At 35.8% G+C, this 24,902-nt stretch overlaps 1 protein-coding gene and 1 long non-coding RNA gene across 9 annotated transcripts; both read left to right on the plus strand.

The window, feature by feature from the left end:
* The first annotated feature begins 617 nt into the window (after positions 1 to 617).
* LOC122148567 lies at positions 618 to 2,327 on the plus strand. Its single transcript, XR_006162455.1, has 2 exons — positions 618 to 991; positions 1,889 to 2,327. It is a non-coding gene; the product is annotated as an uncharacterized LOC122148567 (long non-coding RNA).
* A 10,031-nt stretch (positions 2,328 to 12,358) lies between these two features.
* Positions 12,359 to 24,085, plus strand: LOC109076031 (COX assembly mitochondrial protein 2 homolog). Of its 8 annotated transcripts, none has more exons than XM_042775010.1 (5): positions 12,359 to 12,440; positions 12,609 to 12,692; positions 18,720 to 18,848; positions 19,367 to 19,438; positions 23,669 to 24,085. In XM_042775010.1, the coding sequence occupies exons 3-5, from the start codon at positions 18,768 to 18,770 to the stop codon at positions 23,861 to 23,863; spliced, it is 348 nt and encodes a 115-aa protein (XP_042630944.1). In that variant the 5' UTR covers positions 12,359 to 12,440; positions 12,609 to 12,692; positions 18,720 to 18,767; the 3' UTR covers positions 23,864 to 24,085. The 8 variants fall into 8 exon arrangements, with proteins under 8 accessions (XP_042630944.1, XP_042630945.1, XP_042630940.1 ...); XM_042775011.1 differs by having other exon boundaries at positions 18,723 to 18,848; XM_042775006.1 differs by having other exon boundaries at positions 12,360 to 12,440; positions 18,713 to 18,848.
* The last annotated feature ends 817 nt before the right edge of the window (positions 24,086 to 24,902 follow it).

The raw sequence follows: 24,902 nt of genomic DNA on the forward strand, positions 1-24,902 counted from the left end.
TATGCAACAGAACTACTATAGTGCATTCAAGTCCTGTCTAAAAGATAGTATTCAAGGTTGAAAGCGAGTTGATTACACAGTTTAGTTTAAATATGTTTAGTTTATTTCTGTTCACAGTAGTCGAAGCGTTCTGAATCAAAGTTCATTACGCGAAGATTTGCAACACTGTTTTATGTTGTGGCCATCTAGTGGTCATAAAAATTAATCTGGTTCTACAACTGATTCTTTGTTTTATTTTCTTGTATATAAATAATGGCCATTATCAAAGTCATTCATTTGTGTCTGTGTGCTGGCATGAAAATAAGTAAAATTGATTAAACATAAATTCATGAATTAAATCCGCGATCTGTCTATTTTAACTCTGCCTCAGTCCTGTTCTTTCATTGGCAAAGTTCATTTAAGCTTAATATATAAATTACAATATTGGAAAAAATGCTAACACATTATAAAGTAATATAAAGGAAACGGTGCTGAGGTTCGCCTGGTTTTAATCAGATACTGAAGCAGTTGCAGCGCCCCAATTCGCATACTATCCGTCCTAAATAGTATTCGAAAATAAAATGAGTATGTCCCAAATCATAGTATTTTAAAAAATTATGCCAAAGATTCCCGGATGGTCTACTACTTCCGGTTAGAATTCGAAGTGCAGATCGATGCACACATGAGCTGTGTTCCAAAGTTGAGTGTGCACACTTCGGAGGCCACGGACTTCAAAGACCAGGCCTCCGAAGTGCACGAAGGGTCCTCCCAAGTGCGTGAAGCACGCTCCGCTTTAGCAGGATTTCCTAATTGCGACACTAGAGGTTCCCATTAGCACTCTGTCGCATAGCAACTGTGCAAGAGGAGAGCAGACGAGAAGACAATCCTAGGTGGAGCCAGAATTGCTAATTTTTGTTTTTATGTTTTATGCTGTTTTTTATACAGTCTATGGTTTTATGTCATAATGGAAGAGACGGTGATGTACCCCAGGCTTAGCCAAAACAGAGGCCAGGTAAATTACACTGGTTTGCTATGAAAAACTACAAAACACACACACACATAGCAGTTCAAATGCTGACTGATATCTTACAAAGGTGCGATTTTATATAGTTTATTGTCTTGACCATGGTGATCACATGTAGACAGGTTAGCAAAAAAAAAAAAAAAAAAAAAAAAAAGAGTATATAGCTACAGCTCAGTGTTCAGCAGGAGCTGTCACAGCTGAACAGTGCTGTTTGACCGCTCCGAGTCCTTCAGATGCAGCCTTTGATATAGTTAGCAAAATGTGTTAATATTCTGAAAAAAATGTTTAGACTTTCATTTTTAAAATAATCAGAGGTGGACTGGAAGGAAGTACATTTGTTAAGTATTCTCGAACAAATACGAAGTACTAAGTTTTCTTTTTTTCCTCATAGACAGCAGCACTAAAAATATTGTCTTTTACAACATGATGCATTGTCGTAGATTAAACTACCCAACAGTAGGCTACTTAGTAGGCAACTTTAAATTTAATAACCTTGAACATATTCAGAACTAAAAATGCAACATACACATCAGTGCAGCAGTAATATTAATGTAAAACCATCCTGACAGATTCTTTTTCAGAACAATACTGTGTACTCAATACCTCAAGTATATTAGAGTATGCACAATAATACTTTTACTTAGAGTAGTTCAGCCATAAATGAAAATTCTGTAATCATTTACCTTAAGTTGTTCCAGGTTTGGAATTTTCATTTTTGGGTGAACTATCCCTTTAGCTAGGGTTATAAATATGACTAGTAGTTTTTCCCCAATGTGGTATTAGTAGGTACTAAAAGTAGATTACTAAAGTATCTTAATATTTCTTCTACTAATTACTTTGTAATAGCTCTAAACTGTTTCTCTTTTCCTTCTTTCCCTAAATCAGACCAGACCCCTATACTGCAGGATAACGCTTAATGTGCCAGCACTGGACAGGTTTTTAATGCTTTTTAGCTGAACAGGGAGGCCCTGAGAGTGCTGCTGGATCTTCTGAGAAGTGAACGTCAACAGTGATGGGGTGCCACAATCCAGACCCTGGTGTTTCTTTTCTGTCTGCCAGCGATCACACAGAGTGGTCTCCAGAGTGTTTGACATGTGCCTCCTTCCACTGACTGCATTGTCCTCCGAGTCGCTGAGGAGGTGCTGGCCATTCACCAAGAGATTCACCTCCTCAAGACCCCAGAGCACATGGAGGCAGGGCTGGGCTCAAAGTGATGTTGTTTTTCTGATGTTAAACCTAAGCTATGTTGTAAATAGTTCTAAACAGTACTTTCAGTAATGTATTGTACTATTTGTTTTAATGTGTAAAAAATCTATTTATAGGACAAAAAAAAAAAATGTATAGAAGAATGTTTTGTAAGCTGCATTAAAAAAATGAAAAATGTACATAATTACTTCCCTTTTATTTACACGTGAATATGCAAAACAAAAATCCAAAATGTACAGAAAGTACTCAGGCTCATTTACAAATAGATTACACTACAAAAATGAATAATGTATACAACTCATTTCATTTTTAACTTACATCACAAATATAAACTACAGAAATTACGTTGTTTCTTTGGCAATGTGAAATTTAAAAAAAAGATATTGAAAATTTGTAATGTACCCATTTTTTTCCACAGTTTTCTCTTTTTGAGAGAAGGGTTAATAAATAATTTACTGTCTCTCCATTCTCTCCTGTGCTCTTCTCTCCTCTGTGTCTCTCTAGCTCCACCAGCTTCCACTCACTCCCTCACCTGTCCCAGGACACTTGCAATCCTAAGCCAGAGCAAATAAACCATGCCTGTCAACAACAACAGCACAATGAATTTAAGCAAAAAACCTGTCTGTTAACTTGCTTCATTTGTATTTTTTAAACCTTCTCCTGAATAGTACTAAAACAAAAGAAAATGTATACACTTATGAAAAATATAAAGACAGGTTTGCAATCTTAACATTAGAAAAAACAACACAGCATGTGGCCATTATGGGCACAGGCCCAGAGCCCCATGCGCACTTGTGGCCCAAGGGAGGGGAAGAAAAAAAAATTCGGCAAACGCTATTTACAGTAACTCCGCCAACTGATGTCTGGTTGAGACTCAGTATTAAAAAATATGCATTGAATTCAAAAGCTTAAGTGGTGTAGGCAAAGAGTTAAGCCTGTCCTGTACTTTCCGCATGAGCAATCCGGATGCGTACATGGACAGTGTGGCCACGGACTTCTTCCATTTATACTTCCGAAAGCGTGTGCTGATGGTCCGCTCTGCAACAAACGTGTGAACAAACAATTGCCCAGAATTATTGCACATCTGGCTGTCTTTATATTCTTGTATTGACAGATTGCACAGGTTCGAGTAGCAATGGGCTTCTTCACACTGCCTGCACATGTGCAATTGTGCTTTTGAAACCTACTGACCATAAAAAATGGGAGGCACGCAGTCGTCCGCTCAGGGCCTCCGCGCACACTCTCTGATGACGATTTTTACGTCACACGCACCATAGCGGACACTAGCGGACACAGAAAGTATAACAGAGGCTTTTAGACTGGCAGAATTACCTTTTGATGCGATCAACCCGGGTTCGAGTCCGCCACTCTATGGGCCTCAATCAAAAAACACCAGAACAAAAAATTTTTATACACATTTCATAAAAAAGCTCTGACATAAACTTCCTTACTACTTAAAAAAATCTTAGTATTTTCAAAATGTTAGTTGGTACGAAAGAGATGTACACCTGCTCATGTATTAATGGTGCGTAAAACGTTCTGTTCTTTTGGGCAAACTGATGACACTGATGGCACTGCCATCTCTTACGAAAAAGAAGTTTATTCAAGTGTGCTATTATACTTCTTTTAAACTAAAAATAGGAAAGTATGCTTTTAGTTTACTTTTTATGTACTTCTCAGAAATGGGCTTTATGTACTTCTCAGAAATATACTTAAAATGACATTTAAGTATACTTGACTTATACTTACAAAAGTCGTCTAAAATATATTTAAAAAGCTATACTTGTGCTCCTAGAATCCGTGTTTTCATCATTGTTATACGGGTAGAGGGCACTAGTACACATCTTCTGTACAGAATTTCCAAAAAAAACACAAGTGAAGAAGAAAAAGAAACAACAACACATGTAACACGATCATCTGACATGAAACAGCATCAAAACTGTAACGTTATTGAATAAAATGTCGACCGATGAAGAGGTAATAATTACAGTCAAGCTTTGGGGTGTTGATCGACATCTACGTTTCTGATTATCATTCTGAATCCAATTCATAGTCTTTTTTCAGCTTTTTGTTCAAAATGTTATTTCTTTATTTTTTATGAAACTTAACCACATTAAAGTGTTTTTAAAAATAAAATAAAATAAAATAAATAAAAGAATGCATGAAGCTAAAATAAAATGTTTTTGTTTACAAGCAGATACCCTGTTCTTTCTTTGGATGTTCTGTATGTTCAGGTATTCATGTAACAAAATATATACAAATTAAAACCTAAATAGGGACATAGTAGTATACTTAAAGTATGATGTAAAGTTCACTTAAAGAAAACATATAAGCATACTTGCAGTATAAATCTACTAAACTAGTAGTTTACTGAGACTATACTTCAAAGTGTACAAAATATTTAATCATTAAACTATCAGTATACCTATAAGTTCACTTTTAGTATAATTGCAGTACAAATTACAAACATAGAGGTAAACTAGTTGTGTACTCAAAGTTTGCTACTGTTACACTTAAAGTATACTTTTATATACTAGAAAGTGGGCCAATTTAGTCCCAAGGAGTATTGAAACAGTACACTTACAAGTATACTACTAGAACACTGATATTTGTATACTTGCTACATAAAGTATACTTAAAATATACTTGAACTTTACTTGAGTATACTTAATAGAATGAACTTGAAGTATACTACTTTTTGGTAAGGGTTACCCTCACAGCACTTTCAATTGCATCCCAGTCAGAGCTGAATAGGACTGGCAGGCCAGCATCTATTGTTGATAAGGCAGCAGACAGTGGGACTTTAATGGATAGGAAACGTTCGAGCATCTGGTATGCAGAGTTCCATCTGGTTTCAACATCTTGTACAAGTTTATACTCTGGAAGCTTCATTTCCCACTGATATTTTGAAAGCTTCTCCATAGAGACACTGCTCCTAAAATGTCCAAAAATTCTCTTCATCTTCTCTCTGGTTTCAGTTAGCTCATCATCTGTAGACAGGCCATCCTTCACTATAAGATTTAAAGTATGTGCAAAGCAAGGCATGGGCCTTAATGATGATTTTTTTTTCACAGCAGCTACCATGTTGGCAGCATTGTCAGTAACAAAGCTTCCAACTTTTTTTTCAATGCTGAAATCCATAAAAATCACATGAAGAGCTGCTGCTATTTCGTTGGCAGTGTGCCTCTCTGGGAAATTGTGGGGTCAAAATGAATCTTAATTAAAACTATTATACATAAAACTGCAAAGCTATTTATACAGGTTTAGAATAACTCGAGGGTGAGTAAATGATGACAGAATTTTCATTTTAGGGTGATTTATCTCTTTAATATAACTCCAGTTGTGTTTGGCTTAAAGATAGTCATATACACCTAGGATGGATTTAAGTTGTGTAAATTTTTGGGCTGATCTGAGTGAACATTCTTTTAAAATAAGCTTGAAAACTCAAACTTTAGAGAGAAAATGTATTACAACAAATGAATGTACATACCTCTATCTTCCTTTTCAGAGAGGTCTTGGTAGTGTCATACTTTTCTTTACGTTTCCTAATCAGTGTTGATCTTGATGGGAGTTGATATATGGGATTGTAAGAATCTACCCGCTAGCCCAAAAAATGGAATCCAGCGGCCTGGTTCTTTTACTTGTCTTTTACTTGTGCTTCTGAATTTAGCAGGATTTAGTTGGAATTTTAGTCCAGCTCCATGTTCAATCTGACTCCAATTTCACGTGATCATTAAATTTGGGCAATATTTCTATCAAAAGCTGATCACAGATATCAATCGTTTACTAATTTAGATATTTGAGTATTCTGGAAATCACATACTTTCAATTAGTCATTCATTAGAGACCAGGTACTGCACAGGAATTGCACTTCGGCCAATAGTGAACCCACGGACACAAATTCGTCGGTTCCAAACTTACTCAGAGGATGTAGAGTGGTTATAATACCTTTAATTGAACTACACCCTGCATGCTCATAACAAAAAGTGTATTTTTCTCTATAACCATAGAGCTACACCGTGTTAAACCAGTGACAGTCAGAAATCAGAAGCCCCTAATGATGTTCCCCATGGTTCATCCATTGGTGCTTCAGTATGATCTGTCCTGAATGCAGATTTACAGAAATACCACTAAACATTAATCTACTTGAATAATGATTTCAGAAGAGATCAGAATGAGTCAAATATAACAATTTATTATCAGTCAGGTAAATATGTATTATGCCAATTTACATAGTCAATTCAAAGATATCAAATCATCAAAGACATACAAGACATCAAAATAAAAAAAAATGTAGGTTCATATGCAATTTTGTTTAGGCGTTATACCACAAACAGCCACCGGGTGCAATTCAAACTCCATTTAATTTTTTGGATGCATTTTTCTGTCAGAAATGTATCAATTTCTCTCTTAATATTATGTCTATGACAAAAAAAACACCAAATATGGAATCTTGAGACTCGATTGAGACTTGAGACTTTCCAACGATATGTATTTTGTCAAGATTATGAAAAGTTTTGATTCTAAAAGACCGTAATATATTTGGAATATGACACCTCCCACTAAGGGGGAGGAGACCGCTAAAATATTTAAAAGTATGATTTCCATGGTAAAGCAGTGTCCAATTTCAAAATGGCTTTCCCAGGATGAATTTGGAGGTTTTAAGCTTTCAAATGATATATAATTTATGATGATTACTAAAACATGTGATAGGGAAAAAAGAAGTGAACAAGATTTTTTGTGACAAAAGGTCAGAACTCCTGTTATGATGTATATGTTTTGAGGTGCACTCTTGTCATTAATTAATCTATTACTGTTCCTACATAATTTTTAACAACAAAACGTGGTCAAATATCTATTTAGGAGTCTTAGACCTTTCCAACGATATATAGTTTGTCATGATTAGATTAGGATTTAATTGTAATATATTGAAGTAAATTTAGGCATCCCGTATACGGGACGGTTACAGTTAATAGTGTTTTTACTATATTTTGGATATTAATATCCATTGCAGAGTTGATGTTATACGGCTCATTCAACGAATCGCTGGCCGTCTCAGTGATCAGCCGTGAAACAGTGATTCTGTTCAAATTCCCTTTAAAATCTTAAATGATTCCCTTTGAGCTAAATTGGCCTGTTTCCCTTACATACATTATATTTAATATTATTTTTTTTTATTTTTTGCTTTTATCCAAAGCGACTTACAAATAAGGACAATAGAAGCAATCAAAACCAACAAAAGTGCTATACTAGTATATTATTACAATTACATTTAGTCATTTAGCAGACGCTTTTATCCAAAGCAACTTACAAACGAGGAAAATGGAAGCAATCAAAATCAACAAAAGAGCAATGATATACAAGTGCTATAACAAGTCTCAGTTAGCTTAAACAAAGATGAGAAAGCTAGTTAAGGCTGGTTCACGCAATCTTAGGATGCTCCGATTATCGTAAAACTAATATGATCAAAGATCCTGCCATGGACTGTCTCCTCTGCTCGGAAGGACGTCGTGATCGCTCCGATCTCAAATAGCCACAACATGTTGGATTTATTTGGGCCCGATTCTTCTACAAACGATCACGCAAGCCTGTGGAAAAATCAGAAAGCGAACGAGGCGGTGAGGAAGTACCGGGAAACAAAATCAAAGAATAGAAAAAAGATAGAAAGCTAGTTAGATATTTCTTTTTTTTTTTAAGAATAGAATTAGAGTGCTAAAGTTAGATAAACAAATAAAAAATGAATATATTCTTGTAGATGGGCTAAGGTATTTAGCTGCTCGGATTGAGTCGTGGGTGAACAGGTCATTCCTCCAGGAGGGAACATTTCATTTAAAAGTCCGTAAAAGTGACTTTGTGCTTCTTTGGGATGGCACAATCAAGCGACATTCATTTGCAGAACGCAAGCTTCTAGAGGGCACATAAGTCTGAAGTAGTGAATTAGGTAATGGGGTGCAGAGCCAGTGGCGGTTTTGTAGGCAAACATCAATGCCTTGAATTTTATGCGAGCAGCTATTGGTAGCAAATTGATAAACAATTTGCACTGGCTACCAAGGGGTAGTGACATGTATTCTTTTCAGCTCATTAGAAATGAATCTTGCTGCTGCGTTCTGGATTAATTGTAAAGGTTTGATAGAACTGGCTGGCAGACCTGCCAAGAGAGCATTGAAATAGTCCAGCCTGGACAGAACAAGAGCTTGAACAAGGAGTTGTGCAGCATGTTCCGGAAGAAAGGGCCTGATCTTCTTGATGTTGAATAAAGCAAATCTGCAGGACTTGACATTTTTAGCAATGTGGTCTAAGAAAGTTAGCTGATCATCAATCATAACTCCAAGGTTTCTGACTGTTTTTGAAAGAGTTATGGTTGATGTGCCTAACTGGATGGTGAAATTGTGCTGAAACGATGGGTTTTTCCTTGAACCACAAGCAGTTCTGTCTTGACAAGGTTGAGTTGAGGGTGTTGGGCCTTCATCCAGCAAGAAATGTCTGTTAGACAAGCTAAAATGCGAGCAGCTACCATCGGATCATCAGGATGGAATGAGAGGTAGAGTTGAGTGTTATCCGCATAGCAGTGGTATGAAAAGCCATGTTTCTGAATGACAGAACCTAATGATGCCACGTAGACAGAGAAGAGAAGTGGTCCAAGAACTGAGCCCTGAGGCACCCCAGAAGTTAGATGTTGCGACTAGGACACCTCACCGCTCCAAGATACTTTGAAGGACCTATCTGATAGGTAAGACTCAAACCACTGAAGTGCGGTTCCTGAGATGCCCTTTGCCAGTAGGGTTGACAGGAGGATCTGGTGGTTAACAGTGTCAAAAGCAGCGGACAGCTCAAGCAAGATAAGTATTGCAGATTTGGATTCCGCTCTTGCCAGTCTTAGGGCTTCAACAACTGAGAGCAAGGCAGTCTCAGTTGAATGTCCACTTATGAAGCCAGATTGGTTGCTGTCAAGGAGGTTGTTCTGTATGAGAAAGGCAGAGACTTGGTTAAACACAGCTTGTTCAAGTGTTTTTGCAATGAAAGGAAGAAGGGAAACTGGTCTGTAGTTCTCTAAAAGAGTTGGGTTGAGGGTGGGTTTCTTAAATAGTGGAGTTATACGAGCCTGTCTAAATGTTGAGGGAAAAACACAAGCATATAAATGATATGAATGATTTCAGTTACAACAGCAACAAAAACAGCATAAATGGATATAAGAAGATGAGATGGAATAGGATCAAGCGGACAAGTAGTAGGATGATTAGAAAGGATGAGTTTGGAGACTTCTGTCTCAGAGAGTGAAGAGAAGGATGTGAATGAATGTGTATATTACTATAGTGTTAAATTTCAATTTTACAAAGAAATGTGCAGCATTTTGTCCAAGCAATTAAAAGGACACATTTAATTTCTAATTTGTCTTAAATCTCATTTTGTAAAAAAAAAAAAGAAAAAAATTTTGTGAATCGAATCGTGAAATCAATATTGTGAATCGAATCGAATCGTGAGTTGAGTGAATCATTACATCCCTACTAATGATGTCGTCCTAGTTCTTAAAGGGGTCATATAATGCTATTTTAAAGATTATTATTTTGTGTATTTGGTGTAACATAATATACATTACTGTAGTTCCTCTATGCCCCACCTTTAAGGGGAGTCGTGGCCTAATGGTTAGAGAGTCGGACTCCCAATCGAAGGGTTGTGAGTTCGTTCCTACAAAGCCCCTTTCTTCTGGACTCCCAATCGAAGGGTGTGAGTTCGACCCAGTCATCGGGCCGCAGAGGAAATGGTGGGTGGGGGGAGTGAATGTACTGCGCTCTCTCCACCCTCAATACCACGACTTAGGTGCCCTTGAGCAAGGCACTGAACCCCCAACTGCTCCCCGGGCGCCGCAGCATAAAATGGCGGCCCACTGCTCCGGGTGTGTGTTCACAGTTTGTGTGTGTGTTCACTGCTCTGTGTGTGTGCACTTCGGATGGGTTAAATGCAGAGCACAAATTCTGAGTATGGGTCACCATACTTGGCTGAATGTCACGTCACTTTCACTTTCACTTTCACCTCTCTCAAACGGTCGTTTTCTACAAAGCCCCTTCTTCTGACAAGCACAGTCTGCTCTGATTGGCCAGCCGACCCAGTGCATTGTGATGCATGTGGAAATGGGAAGTGAAGGTAATGATGGCATACTGGGTTAATCTCCAGGGTCAAAATAAGTCACATCCTGCCAAAAGTGTATTGAGAGAATGCTGGGAACATAATGAAACAAATTTTACAAGTTTTGGATGGATAGGTAATGTGAAGGCAAGAAATAAAGGATTGCATTAATTACAGTACAGTAGTACAGTCTCAATTCCTCCTCATATGGCAGGTATACTGTCGTACTGTGTATAATGAACTGTGTATGTGAACAATAAAGTTGAACTTGAACTTGAAACAAGTAGACATTTATACAATATACAAAAACAAGTTGGTGCTGGGAGGAGGGAGAGCAGGAATCGAAGGGAAGGAAGTATCCTAACACGGATGAGAATAGGTCATACTGGACTTAACAGTATATTATGTAAAACTGGAAAACACCCAGCTGGGGAATGCATACACTGTAGCCACCAAGAAACAGTTGATCATGTACTACTTGATTTTAGGAAATACAGTGAGAGATGTGACCTTATTCAGTCATTGAAGAAGGTAAAGGAGAAATTAGAGAAAGCAACTAGTAAGATTTATGATTAGGGCAGACCAGGGATGAGAGTAACATGGGGTTAGTTGTAACACTGTAAGTTTGACAAGTTCATAAATAACAAACACCACACACACAATTCACATTTTTAAATGATAAATGACAAGTGAATGATAACAACATTAAAAATTTTATGACCAAAAAACTGATTTTCAGCAATGAAAGTAATTCTGTAATTTTTTCATTAAGTTTTTGCCTAGCAATCACCTAGCAATAAATACAATTTATATACAAATTTTTCACTAATACCATTGAAACCATGCTAACCAAAAAAACTTAAAAACCCAGATGCTAAAACAGTTAGCTATGTCATGGCTGCTTGAGATGGAGATAGTTGTAACAGTTCATTAAAAATGTTACAACCAACTCCGAATGATGATACCAATGAGTCCAATTATCCAATCACATCCTCAAAGTCATGTGAGGTTTTTGTTGCACATCAAGGGATTTATGTAAAATGTGTTTCCATCATAGTTTATGCGCATAGTTTATGCGCGTTTTTGTTACTTTAAATGGTTCACTTTATTCAAATTTAATATTTTGGCATAAATTGGAAGTGTGGGTCTTATTTCAGCAAATTACTTCACACTGTTACATCTATCCTCAGCCTGCGTTACAACTCACCCCATTAGTGGAGTAGGTTGTAACAACAGAACTCTTTGTATTTGACATTAACTCACATAATCTGTGATTATGCAGTACACGTCCAAGTGATTTTTTTTGTAGTGGACAAATGTGGCTATCATATATCAAAGTTTGAGAGATCTAGCACAAACAACCACTGAGTTACTGATGCTCAAACAAAAGGTGTCACTTTCATCCCTGGTCAACCCCTAAATGTTTAATTTTGTAAAATAAAGTAAATTAAATAAAAGAATATGTGACCCTGGACCACAAAACCAGTCTTAAGTCGCTGGGGTATATTTGAGGCAATAGCCAAAAATACATTGTATGGGTCAAAATTACAGATTTTTTTTTTTAATGCCAAAAATCATTAGGATATTAAGTAAAGCTCATGTTCCATGAAGATATTTTGTAAATTTCCTACTGTAAATATTTAAAAACTTAATTTTTGATTAGTATTAAGAACTTCATTTGAACAACTTTAAAGGCGATTTTCTCAGTATTTAGATTTTTTTGCACCCTCAGATTCCAGATTTTCAAATAGTTGTATCTTGGCCACATATTGTCCAATAAACCATACATCAATGGAAAGCTTATTTATTCAGCTTTCAGATGATGTATAAACCTCAATTTTGAAAAAAAAAAAAAATGACATTTAAGACTTAAGTTTTGTGGTCCAGGGTCACATATAGTCTTTTTGATTTTTTTTTCCTGTTATATTTTCTAGTTTGTTTATTTGTTTTGCTTAGTTTTTATGTTTTATTTTCATCCTATAGGTTTACAAGCGAATATCCTGATCCATACTCCAGTCCAGTCGGCGGCGGTAATGCAGGTTGCCAACTGCCAATAAACAACGAAGAAGAAGAAGAAGAAGAAAACATAAAGCGCCACATACAGGATGTAATGATTAGTTGGATAATGTGTTTTTTAAAACGGATCATTGTATTACAAAGTAAATAACTGACATCTCTGCGAGACCATCAAATATAAATGAGCAAAATACTTTTCTGATTCACTGTATAAACGTGAATGTCACTCTGTGAACACGTGAACTGTGCTGCCCTTCAGGAGCGACAGCTGGATTGAAGTCATTGATTTGCAGAGCTGTCACTTCAACCTCTGTTCTTGGCTGAACCGTCTTTAAGATCATCGGTGAGCTGATATTCTTTCATAACTTTAATGTGTTATTGACTGCTTCTGCTAATGTAGGAGTGACGGAGAACAGTTATACAAAGCAACAATTCATTTTTTCTTTATATAATAAACAATAATACACAAAAGATACATTTGTACAGTTTATATAATTGAAAAAGCATTGTTAATAGTATGAATATAATATCAACACGAAACAAATTAATTAAAAAAGGTAATGACAGTGTACTTGAATAACTTTACTTACTTTATTAGTTATCATGCATTTAAAAGAAAATGTCCACATTTTTTTCCAGTCATTAACAAAGTTCTCTCAGTACAGCACCATATATGGGACTGTTACTAGTTCTTTTTTGAAAAAGAGACCTCAGGGGAATTTAGAAGGTGTTCAGATCCATTTTTATGACGTATGTTGCACCCTTATGCTGTAATACTTTAAACTTTAAAACATTATCAATCCACCCTACACCATTCAGATTTATGCTTTTAAAAGTATAATAATAAAGCATTTTAGCATAACTGGGAGAATTAGTTTAGATGATAACTCTGTGTAATTGCAAATACACCATTCAGGATGAAGTAGTTAATAAATAATGACTTATTTTTATTTAAAACATTTTGATTGTACTAATGAAGCAATGAGAGAAAACTGTTTTGAAATTTGGAATCAATACAAAAGACATCTGTGGCCATCTGGTGGTCAAAATTATTAATAGCAGGTAGCAAACTGTTGTGTCCAACTACAGCAGCTTAGATAGATAGATAAACAAATGTTATTCTGTAAGAAATTCATTTATTTGAACATTGAATTAAATGGATCAATACTAATAAATGTTTTCTTCTGTTGCAGGTAAGTGTCCCAAATTTCAGAGGATTTTAGAATGAGTGATGGGATGGGATGGGGAGGCTGTAGTATCCTTAATGTCATGTCAAATTTCCTAATTGGTTTTCTGCTGTGATATACTGATATCATTGGCCTGGAATGATAATCAAGATAATCAACCTATATTTTTTATTTATTTATTTTTTTTAAATCAGCATTGGCAGATAATTGAGCATGATTTACAGAAGTGTGTCAGTTTATTAAAAAAACAAAATCAAAATTCACATTTTCCAAATACAAAGTATTTAATATAAAATTTAAAATAATTGGATAGTTCACCCAAATATAAAAATTCATATAAGCTCATTCATGTTGTTCCAAACCCATAAGACTTCCGTTCATTTTCAGAAAACAAATGAGGATATTTTTAATTTTCTCTAATTATTTAAAGTGCATAACAGATTTATTAGACCACCACCACCCAGTGTAAGGTTTGTACCACAGCTGCCCTAAACTAACAGTTTTGGTGATTACCAAAATAGTTTTTTATGTTTCTGTAATGTTAATTCACCAGTATGTGTAAGCTATTTATTCACAGTAGTATTTGTAATGCTAAAATATAATTGTTGTTATCCATGATTTTTTTTATAATTTTTTTATTTACTGTTTTATAAGAAAAGGCTGAGAAAAATGGTAAGGCACTTTATTATTATGATTTTTTTTCATGCAGATGCCCAATTATGGTCAGTAACAACAAAGACTGTGGCAAAGTACATAAAAACAATGCCACTAAGAATGCACGCTGTTATCAAGGCCAAAGGAGGCCATACAACATATTATGTTTTTTTGTTGACAATGACAATAAAAATGTATTATATTTATTATAGTTTTTGACAGATTCGAAAATTCATGGATAATAATTATATTTTATCATTACAAATACTACTGTGACTAAATAACTTACACATACTGGTGGATTAACCATTGCAGAAAAAAAAAAAACAACAACAACAAAAAATGATTTTGGTAATGACCTATACTGTTAGTTTAGGGCAGCTGAGGCACAAACCTTACATTGGGTGGTGGTGGTCTAAAAAATTTGTTAAGCACTGTATGTCCATCCATTAAAGGTCCATGCAACCAAAACTTTCCTGCAGGGGTGGTTCTAGGATTTTATCCACTGGAGGGCTGAGCCCTCAGACAGACCAATAGATACAAAGACACAAATTACCTTTATACAGATACAAATAAACTTTGTAGTGCTTGTGAAAATGATATTATTGTATGAAGTAAATATGCACAAATATCCATTTAAGCTAAGTTACTTAGTTAAAAGCAGCGAGTGATTCTCTATTTTTTCTTTTATTATTTGATTAACATTATTAACTTAAGAAAGGTGCTGACAGTTTTTTTTTTTTTTTTTTTTTTTTTTTACGTCAATACTTATCAAGAAGACCATTCTGACATAATTTTGTGCCTATTTGCTCAATATGTGAAAGAGAACTTAATTTGGTATTTGCATGCTGTCTGAGAGATGGCTTGCTGTGTGCATGCTTCAGGTGTGTGCGCATGCACCGAGATGATCTGTGACAGCACAAGAGTACCTTTTTTTTTTGGATATTTTTTTGAAAGTTTTGTTTACATTGACTTTAAATGGATTGATAATCATTCTGAGAGAATATTAAACATATCTTAAATTGTGTTCTGAAGATGACGTTAAGTCTCATGGATTTGAAATGACATGAGGGTGAGTAAACAATGAGAGAATTTTCATTTTGGTGAAATTTATTTTAATCCTGTTTGAATTAGGGATGTCTGTGCCGACATCAAGGATTGAGGCTGATCAAGCATTTTTTTTAACTGATTGGTATCGGCTCTCCTAAGCCTGATCTATATTTTTACATCAGTTATCATGACGGTGTCATGCAGTAGGAGGTGATATGCACCTTTAAGTGGGTTTTCCAACCGCCATTTAAAAAAAGAAGCAGCTCAAATGTACGTGCGTGGTGCGCGAGAACCAGTGATGTCTGATCTAGTGTATTTGTATTTGATGTGCACTTTTGTAATGATCACTCATTAGTTTATCATTTACTTTTATCTACCGTCAGACTATCTGAGACAACTTATTATGCATTGCTATGGGTTGTGTCTTGCTTCGGATTTGACTGATAGGTTGGTGTTCTGGCACCTTGAGTTTCATGCTTCCTAACCATATATACAAACATTTAAACATAATAAAGCAATTATTGTGTTTATTGTACATAATATAGAATACAATTAATTTATATCAGTAGTCCCATATTCATAATTGTGACCACAAAGTCTGTTTACAATGTCTACTATTGTAATCTGTTTACATCTACCAATGTCTACCAATATATACATATACATACAGTACAGACCAAAAGTTTGGAAACATTACTATTTTTAATGTTTTTGAAAGAAGTTTCTTCTGCTCATCAAGCCTGCATTTATTGGATCAAAAATACAGAAAAAAACAGTAATATTGTGAAATATTATTACAACTTAAAATAATAGTTTTCTATTTGAATATACTTTAAAAAAAATAATTTAGTTCTGTGATGCAAAGCTGAATTTTCAGCATCATTACTCCAGCCTTCAGTGTCACATGTAACATCCAGTCTATCACATGATCATTTAGAAATCATTCTAATATTCTGATTTATTATGAGTGAAACAGTTCTGCTGTCTAATATATTTGATGAATTAAAGGTTAAAAAGAACTGCATTTATTCAAAAAAAAAAAAAAAATTCTAATAATATATATTCTAATAATATATTTTCTTTTACTATCACTTTTTATCAATTTAACACATCCTTGCTGAATAAAATTATTGATTTTATTTAAAAAAAAGAATGAAAAAAAATTACTGACCCCAAATTACTGACCAGTAGTGTATATTCTTATTACAAAATATTTATATTTTAAAAACATAGCTTCTTTTTTTTTAATTTTATTTTTTTTACTTTTATTCATCAAAGTATCCTAAAAAAGTATCACATGTTCTGAAAAAATATTAAGCAGCAGAACTGTTTCCAACTTTGATAATGAATCATCATATTAGAATGATTTCTAAGGATCATGTGATAATGATCCTAAAAATTCAGCTTTGCATCACAGAAAAAATGATAATTTAAAAGTATAATAAATTTAAAAACAATTATTTTAAATTGTAATAATATATCACAATATAAATTTTTCTTCTGTATTTTTGATCAAATAAATGCAGGCTTGATGAGCAGAAGAAACTTCTTTCAAAAACATTAAAAATAGTAATGTTTCCAAACTTTTGGTCTGTACTGTACATACATGCATAGATATATATCAATATTCAATGACTCAGATCGGATCAGAGGCACAAAAACCTGATCGGCACATCCCTAATTAGGGCCCGAGCACTGCAGTGCGAGGACCCTATTGAAATTTGCTCCGTTTATTCTTCTTCTTCTTCTTCTTCTTCTTCTTCTTCTTCTTCTTCTTCTCCGCAATGAGTCGCATTTTTGAGTGCCTAAACATGCTCCAAAACTCACGAAACTTTGCACACGCATCAGAACTGGCGAAAATTTACATCTGATATAGGTTTCAGAAGTGGGTGTGGCAAAATGGCTTGATAGCGCCACCTATTAAATTTCAATGAAGTGCGCCTCGAGCTACGTTTCACGTACATTCATGAAAATTGGTACACACGTGTAGCACACCATTATCTACAAAAAAGTCTCTTGTTACAAAATCCGAAACCCAAGTTATTTTGAATTTCCTGTAGAATTTTTGTGCAGTTTTTGCCATATCCATGCCTCGTACTTTTAAACTCCTACAGTTTAAATCGGATTGTCTTCAAATTTGGTGAGGGTCATCATAAGACCTTTGTGATGTTAAATTGCGAAGGTTTTGAGTTTTCGTCAAGGGGTGTGTCCCTGGCGGCCTGACAAAGTTTGATGTTTCCCCGTGAAACAGGAAGTTGCTGTAACTCAGGCCAGCAATATCCCATCTGCCCCAAACTTCAAACGTTTGACAAGAGTCCTGTCCTGAACACATCAACATGCCCGTATTCGGTTATAGTCATGGTGCCACCTATTGGCAACAGGAAGTGTCATGTTTAACACTGTTATGGACTCCTTGCAAAAAAATAAAAAGCATCAACGTGTTAAATAGGCTGGCAAAATTCTAGAAGCATACTAAAACATGCTAGCAACACTTATCTCAGTGTTAAAGCATGCTATTAATGCAGTGAAATAGAACATTACTGTAACTCATGCATACAATGTCCAATCTGCCTCAAACTTCACAAGTTTGATTAGAGTCCTGGCCTGAAGACATCTACATGTTCATATTTGGTTATAGCTATAGCGCCACCTACTGGTAACAGGAAGTGACATGTTTTAATACTTTTATGCACTATTAGCAACACCGTAAAATATGCCATTGTGTGCTAATCATGCTAGAAATATTCTCAAACATGCTAGCAACTCTTACTATGTGCTAAAGGATGCTATTAATACTATGAAACAGGAAGTTGTTGTAACTCATGCATACAATGCCCAATCTGCCCCAAACGTCACACCTTTTATAAGAGTCCTGGCCTGAACACATCTAAAGGCCAATATTTATTTATAGTCTTAGCGCCACCTGCTGGCAACAGGAAATTCCTTCTTTTACACTAACTTAAACATGCAATCTCTGATCTGCCTGAAACTTTGCATGTTTGGTAAGAGTCCTGGTCTGAAGACATTTACATGCCGATATTTAGTTATAATCATAGCGCCACCAGTTGGCAGCAGGAAATGTGGCACAAATATTTACATAAGCTTATAAGCATATGGCCCAACATTCACTGTTCTCCTATGGCCACCGGTTGGTGGTGAGCCCGGGTGCGAGGGCCCTTTCATCGCTGCTTGCAGCTTTAATTTGAATAGTACTTGTGAAAACGTAATGTAAAAGGACATTAGATGATTCACCAAAACATTTTGTTTGAAGATAGTTATTTATACCTTCGTCCAACACACCATCATAAAATCTGAGATTATATGAATGGACAAAGGCAGTTGAGACAGCATAAATCCATAGAGGAAATAAGACATCTTCTCCAAATTGCTTGGAATGCATAACCTGCAAAGTATAGTACTCTGAAAAGTTTTTCTCCTCTTCTTCATGTTGGCCTGACTTTAATAATTATAGTTACCAGCAGGGCAAGTGTTGTCACAGCTTGCAAGACATACAGCCTTAACTCAGGATGCACCCGGATCTGTCGCCCCATCTACATACTGAGGAGTGCAATCAGCTAATAACACTTCTCAAACAGTGCCACAAGGAGGTATGGAAACATACTCATTCAAATATGCTTTTCAGAGTTAAATTTTACAATCCACAAACCATGCAGTAAAAAATTTAATTTTGTGAATGAAACAAACCAAGAAATAAAATCTGTTATCGTTTATCTCATACCTTTAGCCTCATGCAATTTCAAACCTGTATGATTTTGTTCTGTGGGCCAAAAAAGGTAGTCAACAGAATAATTTCTATTCTGTTGACTACCTTTAATTATTTTTGAACTAATTTTGTGTTCTTTGGAAGAAAGTCATACAGCTAAGACATGAGGGTAAGTAAAAAGATGACAGGATTTTATTTTTGAGTAAACTACTGTATTTCTTTAAATATCTATTAGATGCAAGTACATGCTATTTTTGGACTGTACCATTTATTCTGGTTGTATAATTTTTTCTGATAATATGTCATAAAACCTGTGCACTAATTAGAGAAAGTGCAAAATGTTTATCTATCTTGGTTTGAAAAAAGACTTGTAAGAAAAATAATGTCTGGCTCTGTCATTAGCATAACGTCCTCAGGTTCTTTGGCACATGTAATGATGTGGACCGTGCAATGCGGGACTGTCTCAAGAAAGAGGTGAGCAAATGATTGTGTGGTGCACATTGTGAGTTCCTGTAGCTTGAGAATGCACATACTGAATACCTTATATCACTAACTGGTATTAATATTACTAATATTAACTGGTATTAACATCTCATTAGTAATAATTAATTACAAAAATTATGTGTTACTGTGTTTAGATGAGTGAATGTGTTTGTCCCTCCAGTTTGTGTGTGTTCATCCTACCTCTTGCAAATTAAAGTGATAGTTCACCTGAAAATGATGACCTTAACATGAAACCAATGAGTTAAAGACTATAGATTTAGGCTATTGCTTTTTTTTACTTGATGTGATAGTCATGACATTGTGGAACTCATTCAGCTCATCCTTGTAGGAAGCCCGCTCCTCCCCTGTCCTGCAGAGTTCTTTACCTGTTTGCAGTTGGCTATCAAACATCTCACTGTGTCCAATCACTAGTGATCACAGGAGGCTCATTTGAGATTGATGTTAATAGCTGGTGTAAACAGAAATGTGTCTTGGCTTATCAATTCACATTGGTTTACTCATGATGGGTATTAATTAGGGATGCACAATATTATAGGACCAATATCAGAATCAGAAGATAATGGCTTCAAATGTAAATATTGGCATTGGCCGACTTTAAAAATTATGCCGTTTAGTTCTTCCCGATAAGAGGAACATATTAACTCACATGTGCTCAGGGTGTGCTAGCGATTAGATCACATCAGCATTGTGGCTCATTCTTGAAGCAAAGTTTTGCCTGAATGGTGATTAGATTCACTGTTTTGGATTGCAGCATTGAATCTGTGAAAGCACGTACAGAATGATGCGTTCGGTGTATGATAGAGTAAACAGTAATAGCATGTGCAGCGGCAGCCTCCCCCAGTGGTTTGGTTAAATTCCGTAGGGGGCGCTTTTGGCCTATACTTCTAATTAAATGAAAGCAAAATACACAAATAATATTTAGTTTCTGATTAAATAAAGCAGTAATTGATGGCATAAAATCAAGAGTATGTTTTGATTTAAAGGTCAGAAGCTTATATGAACAACAACAACACAATCACAAACATGACACTTAAATTAAATAATTTTATATATACATTCATTAATGTGTAATATGTTGTATTTTTTTAAAGGGGTCATGTGATGTTGCTAAAAAGAACATTATTTTGTGTATTTGGTGTAATGAAATGTGTTTATGCAGTTTAAGGTTAAAAAAAACTTTCCACATACTGTACATTATTGTTTCTCCTCTATGCCCCACCTTTCTGAAATGCGTTGTTTTTTTACAAAGCTCATCGGTCTGAAAAGCGGGTTGTGCTTTGATTGGCCAGCTATCCAGTGCATTGTGATTGTCCGAATACCTCGAGCGTGTGACCAAAATGTTAAGCTCCTTGCCATACTGTGATGCGTGTCCTGGTCAGAACACCGGTGCCACAAGACAAAAACAATAAAACCCAAACATTACAAACGAGCCATTTGTTGCATCCAGTGGGGACATAATTATGGAATATAATGACTTGCATTGTGCCGCGTAAACATAAAACCATGTCTGCATTTGTGATCGGAGAAACGACAAACAACAAGCGGTTCACAATTCCAGTCCTCACGCCCCCAGCTCTGCACAAACCCGATTCAGATAATCAGCTCATTACAAGTGAGCTCCGTGCATGAACTGTGTTCCCATTGACATGGTCCCTACACAGTGTTCATTGCTCCCTACTCCCTGAGCAGCGGAATCTGTTAAAGTTTACCTTTGGAACATTCATTCATGGATTTGCGCAGCTCAACTTCTTCACACATGGACAAGTATGACATCATATACCTCTGTAAATAAATACAATTTAAATTGACGTCTCGCACACTTCAATGCAATTTGAATGGAACATATACGTTAGCTTCGAACTGGAATCATGGCGGAATATCTTGTGATGTCCACTTCGCAGGGCAGTTACGTTCGAAGGACTGGAATTGAGAACCGCTGCTCCACACTGCTTAAAACTCGCGTTTGAGTCCTCAGTGGCAAATCCTTTACATGTGTAAACGTATTTACAGACTTTGAGTCAGAACAGCCGGCATTGTAGTCTTCTCTCCCAGGATCAGGAAACAGTCTTCCATAAAATGTGCTGCACACACTCGAATATTTGGCTTGAACCGTTCTGGAACAGTGTTGTAAATATAACTTAACCACTGATTTCTAGTCATGTCCTCTTTTGGAAGGCCAAACAAAGTAGTTTCGCTTTCACAATGAAACAGCATCTCCAAGACACGGCCTCTTTTGGAACAGTGAGAATAAAGGTTACGCCTTCTTTCTTTGTGTGAACATTTGGGCGGTGTTATGCAAATCTTCTCACATAGTGACATAGACATGTGGGGGCGTTTAAACGAGGCGTTTTAGGGGGGCATGGACGAGTATTAACTTTTATAAAGAATATATCTTTGGGTTTGAGGCTTTAGTCTTTGCAACTTTACAGATCTTCTTTATGCACCAAGAGCTTGTAACACTCAAAAGAGAAAGGAAAGCTTGAAATTGCATCATATGACCCCTTTAAACAAATTATGAGCAATAAAAGATTTTCAGAATTTTTACAACTCTTTTGCTTTAGACCAGGGTCCCTCAATTATTTTTGCCAAATTCTGCCAACAATACCAGACCAAGGGCCACTGACATATATATAATTGGTATTATTACTACTACAATTATTATATTATTGTTGCTTTTTTTTAAAATAATCACAAGATGAATATTTAGATTTTTTTCCCCAGTAGTCTGTTTTATTCACACAATCATGAAAATGTTTGCATTTAGATATGGAAGAACTTTGACTGTTGAAAAAAAATAAAAACAAATGAACAAACAAAACAAAAAATCTGGATCTCCATGTCTGCCATGTAAATCAACTGTTCCTGCTCATCTCCAGCCTGGATCTCTTCTCTCCGCTATCCCTAATTGCAGATTCAATTATTAGATTTGTCAGTATTAATATTTTTATGCTTAGATTTTTTGGGGGGGATCAAAACACAACACCTCCCAACCAAACCAGACACGATGCAATAAAAAGTATCTTTTCCATGTAGTTTTTGTTCTAACCACTCGCGACAGCGACACATGACAATAAGCGACTTGGGATTCTAGTTTTAGGAACGGTTTTTATTTTCTGCGACGTTGTGGCAGGAACAGCATACAAAATATGACAGCGATAACCTCAGGTAATGATTATGTGCTTTATTCAATGTTAAAAGTGTCTAATGTGAGTTTGAATATTATTTTGTGTTATCCTTATAGCCATAGTGAAAGCAACAATAGATATTTTACCTCAGATCTTGAAAATAAATTTAAACAAACTTGTACGTAAAAACTGTGAACTCACTGCGAACCAACACGTGTATTCCGTAACAAAGATATCAGTTACTCACTCACTCAAAACTGTTCAGTCCATTCATATTTGAATCATCTATTTTCCATGTCCACTTTTCTTCACACTCGCCATGTTTTTGCTGTCACATCGTATCTACACTGGACGCAAAAAAGCATTGCAAATCGTTTGAACTTTGTGTCAGTACGTTATAAATAGAATGAGTCAGCAGTTTACTGTCTGGGATTTGTCATGTCGTGCCGCATCCAAGACAGCATCACTGATTATAACGAGTTCTGTTGTATTTTATTGAGTTTTAATTTTCATGCTACATTATTTAAAATTAGCACGGGCCAAATTTTTTCTCTCACGGGCCGGATGTGGCCTGCGGGCTGCCTATTGAGAAACCCTTCTTTAGACCATTTACAAATGGTTACAAACCATTTACAAAATCATAAAATAAAATGTTAAGGTTACCACTGCATCTTTCTGAAAAAAATAAAAATGTGTCATTATAAAATAACTTTATTATTGTTTATTTAATTCTAACAAATAAGTTCTTGTTAAAAACTAACCAAAATTAAAAATAATTGTATATCGGTTTCGGCTATTGGCCAAAATGAGTCGAAAATTATCGGCAAAAATCCAATATCGGGCATCCCTAGTATTAATACCAGATCAAAGCATTTTCCATACAAATTAACATGTTTATTGTCAACTCAGATGGTTGGTTTCAGTCTAGAATTTTTTTTATTTTTATTTTTTTGCGTGAGGCATTAAATCAAAAGATTTGTGAAATCAGTCTCTAAGTAAAGCTTGAAACATGAATGCTCTGATTTGTCTAGCTGCCTTCATTTCAAATCATTTGCCTCTCTGTTTGTCCACACAGTACAAGGCAAAGAGGAATCGCAGCAAGGCCCACGCAGAAGAAATGAGACAGCGTTTAAAGGAACAACCAAAAGAGCATCCCAGTATCAAACATCACCCCCATGGAGAACAAAACTACTCCAGACATGATCTAGCTTCTGGTGTTCTTAGGGTGCCTGGACACTTTAAATCTGAAATACTTTTTTATGAGGATTAATTTATCATGAAGCTTGCAGTAAATAAGGCAGTTGAGTGAGTTGTCTGAAGGTGAAGCTTTACAATGATAGACATTGTACGTTTATTTAATAATGTTTAATTGCAGAATCTGAGCTGTATCCCAGATGTGACCTACTGATCAGGAGAGTGGGTCTGAAACAAAATTCCAAAATTGTGACTGATTAAATTCCAGTGTAAAAAATAAAGTTAAAAATGAACATTGTCATTAGCACATTTATTGGCAACTTGTCTACATTAATATATTGTTGTTTAGAGAGAGAGAGAGAGAGAGAGAGAGAGAGAGAAAGAGCCTGCATATCCAATCAGTTGAATTTAAAATATTGTCAGGTAGAGAAAAACATTATACTAAAGAGCCCACATTCAATTAATTGTCACTGACAAGCTACGTAATATCGCGTTCATTATCCCAGATGAATCGCCTTCGATAATCAACGCGATATTGCGTACCTTGTCAGTGAACTACGGCTCTGTCTATTAAATGCCGCTCCATTTGAAAGCAGGTGATAACGATTTAGCGGTAATCAAGGAACCAGATTTACTGACTAGATGCGCATGATCATATCGTTAGATATATCCCCCAGCCCTACATGCTAGTTAACATTTACGGCACTGTTCTGCTTAAAATATGAATATAAGTGAATATAAGGGGCAGTTGTGGCCTAATGGTTAGAGAGTTGGACTTGTAACCCAAAAGTCGCGGGTTTGAGTCTTGGTCCTGGCAGGGATTGTAGGTGGGGGGAGTGAATGACCAGCACCCTCTTCCACCTTCAATGCCATGACTGAGGTGAGACCCTCGAGCAAGGCACTTTTTTAAGTTGTTTACAAAAGCACAACGTTTTGTAGATATTGTGAATGTACACAAAAAATAAGGGTACACCATTTACAGTTCAGAATGTTATTTTAGTCTTATCTGTATGAGCAAAAATTATGCCATACTTCAAGTTGTTTCCACTGTTATGAATAACAAAATGAAGTGACTGCGCCGGCGCCTCCATGCGTTAAGCGCGCTTCAGACTCGG

Source organism: Cyprinus carpio, chromosome A18, assembly GCF_018340385.1.
Source record: "Cyprinus carpio isolate SPL01 chromosome A18, ASM1834038v1, whole genome shotgun sequence".
NCBI classification, from domain to species: Eukaryota; Metazoa; Chordata; class Actinopteri; order Cypriniformes; family Cyprinidae; genus Cyprinus; species Cyprinus carpio.